Genomic DNA, 8191 nt, shown 5'->3' with positions numbered 1-8191 from the left:
GCAATGTGATCCTCCTAGAAGCAAAATCCACGATATTTTATTGCATTTAACGTGGATTGTTTGTATTATTACATTTGTGTTATGTATTTGTTTGTATTAAACAAAAAGGAAATTTTATTTGACCCAGAGATGTGTTTGAAACTGATGTTATCAGTATGCATAAACACATCTCAGTCATATTATCATATAAAAGCAAAAATAAACACCAGTTCTATTCTGACATCTCAGTATGTGGTGCTTATCGCCATGAAATAAAATATTGCATTTAGATATAATGAGTGAAAACATCACAAAATGTTTTCACTTGACCCTACAGAGGAGGTCAGCTTTTGTTTGTGATGCATTATTTATTATTACTGTCCTTACCTGCAAGGAAGGAACCGGAGGAACAGAAAAGAACATACTTTTCCAGTTAAACCAGGCCTATGCACATAACATTTCTCTTAATTTAATATACGCCAGCTATTGCAGTTCTGCGTTAAATATTAAAATTGATTTTAAGACACACAAATCATGTTTTTTTTAGAAGTATGCTGGTTTGCAAACTCATCCGGACTAGTGTTTGAACACTAAGTGTGCAACTTTCACAGTCACATGCAGACAATGCCAACAGTACACAATGTTCCCTACTGAGGGAACTCCCTCTATGTGCAGCTGGCACGAAACGCAGCATGACCTTTCAAACATTTAAAAGCATAAAAATCGTCTAGACATTTTTCTTTACACATTAAGACATTTTTATTATTATTAAACCTCATAAATGACAGTGTTTGTGTGCGTAAAATTCAGAATTATGACTTTGAACAAGTTGTTCGAGAAAAGTACCAACGGCACAATGCCGGACACAAACGGACCGTAGCATAATCACGGCGAGAGGGGGGTGGAAACTTAACATTGACACAAGAGTGGCCTTAAATAAGTGGATATAATTAATACACAATTTTAAAAATATATTTCACAGAATATTCGAATAAAAGCAAAGACAAAGTACAATATCAACAAAGTGATAAAAACAACAAAACAACGACATCCTGTTTAACGTTCTCCCCATGTATATCAATGGTATCGTCCTCAGACACTTAAATCGTCCCAAACCTTATAAGAGTTTGATTTATTCACGGCGCGACGCCGTTCGTTTGAGTTTTAGATTAGTATATGGAGTAGCTATCATGATGATTCTAAGCTTAATTGCTAAATTTTATTTCGAATGACTGGCTGCCAGATTATAACAACTGGACACTTGGAGTAAGACAATAAGTGCTGGCATTTTTCGCCTTTTTAACATTGTTAAGCCGTTTTTAACTTCGATATCTTCGATATAGCCACCGGATAGTCGTTTAGAATTATTGGACGATACTATTTACGTTTTATAAAAGGACTTTATTCACTTCTGCAACACGATCCATTGTTGAAGAAAAGATGTCATCGTCTGCAGAACCATTTTTTTACATCGAAATGAGTCGAGTCCGCACAGCTGGCTCTGGTATGTAACTTTATTTATCTATTATTCGTTTCTTGCTTGTTTATATTTGATGTTTAGTCTGTTTTAGCCACTCTGCCTTTGTTCTGGTTCAAACGCGACGTAAGTGTCAACCGTTAATCACTGGAGCGACGACGCACCAGTTTTCAGTGACCGTAACATTTGTTAAAGTGAGTTCGTATGATGTAAAAGTCAGTTAAACAGTGTTGGGCACTTGATTCGTTGAGATCTGCGTGTCTCAACATGTCAGCGCTGAGTTCATTCGGGTCAGCGGAGCAGGAATATCGGGCACCAAACTACCGAGTTTACTATGACTAAGCGCTAGCTTATGAATATTAAATAGGCAATGGTGACGTTGGTTGGTAACAGATCCCGAGCGTCCAATCACCTAACTCGATTAGTATTCACGAGCCTCGCAAAGTCTTCAGTTCAGCCAATCGTAGAGTTCCGCTCGTCGATGTCAATTGGTGTTGTAAATATGCACAAATCGTAACCTTCTCCGTAGTAGAGGAGTTAAACTCTCAAGCGGGAATACCGGGGAAATCCCGAGCGTCCACAGCTGTCCTTTCACAGCTCAGGACAGAGTCATGATAGAAACATACTGTATCTGGATAACAGTATTACATGAAAGAGTGGGTCAGAATGAAAGTTTCTGTGTCTGCTCACCATTTGCGTCTCATTAAAGAAGTCGTGACCGCGGCTGCTTCTGACTCCGCGTGCACGTTTAGATATTTGACCTAATATATATATACTTAAAAAAAAAAAAAAAAAAAAAAAAAAAAAAAAAAAATATATATATATATATATATATATATATATATATATATATATATATATATATATATATATATATATATATATATATATATATATATATATATATATATATAATAGATTCCGTTCAACAGCTAACGTTAGCACTCTCTATTCTAATTCTTTTCTTTAAATAAAAAAACTTCCATCTTTTAGGTTTGCACTCTATCCATTCACTAACTGCTTGTTTTATTTAAAAATAAAACTAACGTTAACACTAGCTGCTTTTTTTATTTTTGTTCTATTTTTTTATTATTATTAATATTATAACCAAAAGCAAAAAAAGCCAATAAAGTAGCATAGTAGTAGTAGTTTTTTTATTCGATCTGTTTTCTTTTTATTTATTATATAACGTTAATAAAAAAACCTTCAGGATTTTGCTTGCTTCCGTTGTTTGTATTTGATATATTTCAAAAACATTCAATGTAATGTCTATTTTAAGATTTTATATAAAAAGCTATTCATTCTTCTAAATAATAATTTTGTAATGTAATGAATAAAACAATGTCACGCCTCTTTTTTTTTTTTTTTTTTTTTTGTAAATTCATTGTAAAACTGAGGTTTTACAACAAACTAGGCTAAAAATACAACAATTACCAGTAGCCTATTGTCTGACGCTTCTGTTGTATTTTGTTTCTTCAAGCAGAAATCAGTAGTGAGGATCATCTCCTCAGAAAACTGGAGCCCAGTGATTCATTACAGGAGGCCGAGTGGTACTGGGCTGATATATCCAGGTGAGATTCAGTCTAGTATTTATTTAGTCTCTATCAGTTCTCTGCTTATTATTCCATTAATAACCCTTACAATCAAACTCCAATGTGCTGAACCCTTAGAGAGGAGGTGAATGAGCTTCTCCAGGGTATGCCTGATGGCGCTTTCCTGGTCCGAGATGCTTCCTGCAAGCGACCGGGAGAATATACATTAACCGTCAGGTAAGGATTGCATGTTTCAGGATTCCTGCTTTATTAAAAACTGCAGTAAAGTGACCTTTCACTCATGAAACAGACTGTATATATCACTTGCTACACATGTAATTGAAACTGGATTGAGGTTCGCTAGTATTTTATCATCAGCTTAATTAGCAGGGGTGTAAAATATATACTGAAAAACTGCACTTAAGTTAAAGATATGTCTAATTGTTACTCAGTTGAAATGTGAGACTGTTGAAAAAATACTGAAAATAACAGGAACTGGTCCAAAACGACTGCGTTTTTCTCATGTTAAACTTAGCAGATGTTAAAGAAAGCCAATATCCCTAAAGCTGTTCCTTGAGTATTTTCAACAGATGATTTTACGCTGGATTGATATTTGAATATAGTTATTTTTAGGCTAATCATACACCCTACTCAGGTTCATCGATCTAAAGAGAGATGTTATAAAAACGCATTACTAAAGTTTGTGTCTGAAAGGGATTAACTCATCCAAAAATGAGCATTCAGTCTTTATATACCCACCCACCCCTGTTTTTTTTAAATGTTAGAAATGTAAGACTGCATGTTGCCAGATTTGTTGTCATTTCACCTCCGGGTGACTTCTTCTCAGAAAAGGCTGTATGTGTGAAAGCGCTTCTTGTCATCCCCACAGGAACAATGGCAGCAACAAACTCATCAGGATCCACCATCAAGATGAGAAATTTGGCTTCTCGGAGCCTCTGACGTTCAGCTCGGTGCCGGATCTGATCTCTTTCTACAGGCACCGCAGCTTGGTGCAGTACAACAGCTCCCTGGACGTCACGCTGGCGTACCCCGTGTCCCACTGCGAGCCGCTGCCCACCTTCACTGTGAGTCTCATGGGAACATCATCTGCGTTAGAAGACATCGTGTTAATGTATTTTTTTCAACACCTTGAGTGATGAAACGCACTGCATTTTCAGGATCTGCCTGTGAAGGAAGAGTTTCTGAGTGCGACCAGAGAGAAGCTCCAGGAGTGTTTGAGACTGTTTCAGAAGACGGCAGAGTACGAGCGGCTCTATGACGCCTGCTCCACACTGTTACAGGTGCGCCATGGGATCAGTTTAAACTAGTATAGTGCTTTTGTTTTTTAGTTATGTTTTTAATATTATTTTCAATTCGTAACTGACTTTCTGTTTTAGTATTTTTCTTCACATTTTATTTTTTTGTATTACGGTATTTATATGTGTGTGTGTGTGTGTGTGTGTATGTATGTATGTGTGTATGTGTATGTGTGTGTGTGTGTATATTTTTTTTAATTAATTACATTAAACATGGTAATGATAAACAATTCTTAAAAAACAAAGACGAGTAGAAATAATAACTAAAACAAATAACTTCTCTCTCTCTCTCTCTCTCTCTATATATATATATATAAAATAAAAAACTACATAGAAATATTTATAATATAGTATAGATGTAACTGATATAATATAGAACACAAATACACTTGGGAACTGAATATTTTGCTCAATATGTTTTTTTTTTATTTTAGTTTAAAGACAGTGATTTCAGTTTTGGTTTGGTTTCGTTTTTTTTTTCATCTTCTTGTTAAAAAGAATAAGAAATGTCTATCATATCGAGTGCATTGCTTTTCTAAGGTTTTCCCTGTCTCTTTCCAGGAAATCCAGAGGAGAAAAACCCTGGAGGACGTCAGCACGACGGAGACGGCTGAAGAACAGTGTTATTCTCAAGAGATCTCTTGCAAGGATTTCCAAGAAACCGTCCACAGTGAGCTGAAAGAGTGAGTGTCCAAATGATCCTGTTTAACTCAATCACACAGAGCTGAAAGAGCTCAGTGTTTCTCTGGGAATGAAGCGTACAATCTAATGATAAATCAGGATGTTGTTATATGTTTAGTTGGTATGGAGGCAGTGGTTGTTCGTACATTCCTGTGCAGGCAACATGATAATGCTACATTCACTTTGAATTAATAAATCAGAAATAGGGCTGTACACGTAAATGATTTGTGATCTGGATTAGTGTCTGTTAAATATTAAACCTCAAATACTGCCATTTAAACACAAAGTCGGTGTCGAATGAGCGCAAACACAATTCTAGATCTTTTGAATGAATCCCCAGTGATTTCTCTCCCTCCAAAATCCCAAAATTATGACCCTTCAATGAGTGCCTTAACGGGACGAAAGCTATTTGATTGAAGTGATTTAATGCAAGTCTTTTAAAGACACATGATCTCTTTATTAAACCTATCATCTTTGACGTGTGTGACACTAGACTTAATTACTTAATTACTTTTACTGTATTCCTACAAACATCGTGCCGGTCACCACTGATTTGACTAAAACAGACCGTATTGTACTTCTCTGAGCCCCTCAGTACAAGGCACCTTTTGAAGCCGCTTAGTTTCTGCTTCTTCTTAATGAAGTCAAAGGGGGCGAGCGGGGTCTGATGCAATCGCTCTGTAAGCTCAGTAGACACAAAGGGACCACGGCTGCTGAACGCTGTGCTCTGAGCTCACAGACGAACTGAGCTCTGCTTGTTTCTCAGGTCTGAATGTGAGCGCGAGGAGCGCGTGGAGCTGCTGGAGGAGGAGAGCTGGTTTGTGGGAGATCTCGGTCGACGACAGGCAGAGGAGCTTCTCCGGGGAAAACCGTCTGGAGCTTTCCTGATCCGCAACAGCAGCAGCAAGGACTGTTACGCCTGCTCCGTGGTGTAAGTCTTCAGTCACTTCATCATGTCAGAACTGAAATGCATCGCTGTTTGTTTATTTAGCACAACATAGAAATGCCTTCTCATCTTTAGAGACTATAGTGTCATATGGAGACATCTTCTACACATTGCTTCCTATTCTGTCCCAAAAAGTAAAGCACAGCCAATCACAGTTTGCATTATGGGAGGATTGTTGAAATCCTCTTCAATTTAAATCAAACGGATTCATGATCTGAATCAAGTTCACCCAGAAAACAAGTTCTGTCATTTACTTTACCCTCATATTCCTTCAAACCTGAATGACTAGTTTTTTCTGCAAAACACAGAAGATAAACATTTCTTAATCGAGCAGTTTTGCTGTGCAATGAATTCCAATTCATGGACAATAAAAACAGACATTTCTCAAAATATCTTGTTCCACAGAGCTAAGAAAGTCATACAGCTTTGTAATGTCATGAGAGTGAGGTTTTTATGCTCAACATTTTAATAAGAGATGTTATTAAATCATCAAATAAACATCCTAATATTCATACTCTCATACAATCAAGTATTGCAAAACTAGTCTAAAGACTCTGAAAATGATTTTCATACTTGCATGCTTTTGTCTTGTTTTCTAGTACAAATATCTAAACTATCTTAAATCATTACATTTTACATTTTTATCCAAAGCGACTTACAGTGCATTCAGGATATAAAATGTTAATTGTGTAGCAATGCATCATTTTTAATAGTTTTTTCTTCCACAGGGTCGGCAGTCAGGTGAGGCACTGCGTGATTCGTCACACGGAGCGCGGCTACGGCTTCGTCGAGCCCTTCGATCTCCACAAGTCTCTGAAGGATCTGGTCCTGCACTATCATCACACCTCGCTGGCGCAGCACAACCAGGCTCTGGACGTCCGGCTGGCGTTTCCCGTCCACGCCGCGCACTAAGACTGACGAGATCCCGCTCGATGTTACGAGTGGAGGCGACTGTCAAGCCGTTTGTTTGTGTATTGCACTTTCCAAAGCATTCCTCGTGGTCATAAAGATACTCCAGTACTTGAACAAGTGTTTAATGAGCCCTTCGTAGACATGTTTACAGACACTCCCAAAAACGTCAGAAGTTGTTTCTAAGGGTTTCGTAATGCTCTTTTAGGCAAACCGATGTAGTGGTAGTTTTGTGGGGATGAATGATGATCTTTTTATCGCAATCCATGCATCACCCAAAACATTTAAAAAATGTATTTTGTGAATGTAACACCGTTATTGGAAGACACACTTGAGTTGTAACTAAAACCAGATGCCTGTGGTTCATGCTCTTCTGCGTGCACATGTGAGGATTTATGAGTTTGTTTGTTTTTTTTAAGATGCATGGTTTATTTGTTCGAGAAACATCTTCAAAACTGGTTTTAGTTCATAAAATTTGAATAACATTTTAAAAAAGGCTTGAAAATTTTGCACAATAAGAGTATCCATTTTGCAACTGACAGGAAATGTATCCGTAGAATTTACATTTCTAATGTTTAGTTTTTTTTTTACTAATGATTTTTTTACGAAAGCCAGGACCGGTGCAGTTGTCTTCCGGGCTCAACAGCCCAGGCACTTCATAATTTAATACACATGTCTGTGGTGAACCACACAATGCCAAACTGCTGCTTCTTGAGATGAGCAACTCTTTATTTGTCAGCAGCGGACTGTACAGCGGGAACGTTTCCCTTTCTTTTGCAGAGCTTATTTTGTGCTGCAGTGTTTTCTCTTGCATGCTTCTTAAAAAAATAAAAACAAAAATAATGCAGAGCTCATGTATGATTTATTAAACTGGTTTCAGTTCACATTTTGATGGTCTTCGTTCTGATTTTGCTGTTACATGTCAGCAGTCATAATAGACTGGTGATGGTTAGTAGAAATAAGCTGACATGTACTTGCAGTTATTTTAATATCAGTGACTGACAACTTGAAGTTTTTGTTACCATTTACATTTTTCTTTTTAGTTTCTAATTTAATGGTGTTTTTTAATTTTATTTTTTATAAGTAATAGTTTTTAATGCCTTTTTAATTTTCGTTTCAGTTGAGATATTTTAGTACATCAAAGTAAACTTATATAAACGTACAGTATATAATTAAAATTAAATTCCTGGTAAAATGTATTTATTTTAATTAATGAAAGACTTATGATTTTAGTTTATTGTAAAAATTCTGAAGAATTGAATGGACGCGAGATGTGTGTTTAGATTAGCTCTCGCTCTCCGCATCAACACTATGGATGGGCTTAAAAGCTGTGTGTGTGTGTGCGTGTGTG

General features: G+C 36.7%; 1 protein-coding gene across 2 annotated transcripts; it reads left to right on the top strand.

The window, feature by feature from the left end:
- Positions 1 to 1094: 1094 nt before the first annotated feature.
- Positions 1095 to 7724, top strand: LOC113046111 (phosphatidylinositol 3-kinase regulatory subunit gamma). Of its 2 annotated transcripts, none has more exons than XM_026206989.1 (8): positions 1095 to 1483; positions 2940 to 3027; positions 3127 to 3225; positions 3878 to 4073; positions 4167 to 4289; positions 4866 to 4987; positions 5752 to 5916; positions 6660 to 7724. In XM_026206989.1, the coding sequence occupies exons 1-8, from the start codon at positions 1420 to 1422 to the stop codon at positions 6841 to 6843; spliced, it is 1041 nt and encodes a 346-aa protein (XP_026062774.1). In that variant the 5' UTR covers positions 1095 to 1419; the 3' UTR covers positions 6844 to 7724. The 2 variants fall into 2 exon arrangements, with proteins under 2 accessions (XP_026062774.1, XP_026062773.1); XM_026206988.1 differs by having other exon boundaries at positions 2937 to 3027.
- The last annotated feature ends 467 nt before the right edge of the window (positions 7725 to 8191 follow it).

The sequence above is a fragment of the Carassius auratus genome, chromosome 27 (assembly GCF_003368295.1).
Source record: "Carassius auratus strain Wakin chromosome 27, ASM336829v1, whole genome shotgun sequence".
Taxonomy (NCBI): Eukaryota; Metazoa; Chordata; class Actinopteri; order Cypriniformes; family Cyprinidae; genus Carassius; species Carassius auratus.
This window is presented reverse-complemented; position numbering and strand designations above follow the sequence as displayed.

Bases quoted from the DNA above. Each gene is read 5' to 3' on its own strand.
- LOC113046111 (XM_026206988.1), top strand. From the start codon at position 1,420: ATGTCATCGTCTGCAGAACCATTTTTTTACATCGAAATGAGTCGAGTC. The intron at 3,028-3,126 runs GTGAGATTCAGT...CTGAACCCTTAG, and splicing joins TACTGGGCTGATATATCCAG to AGAGGAGGTGAATGAGCTTC. The intron at 4,988-5,751 runs GTGAGTGTCCAA...CTTGTTTCTCAG, and splicing joins GTCCACAGTGAGCTGAAAGA to GTCTGAATGTGAGCGCGAGG.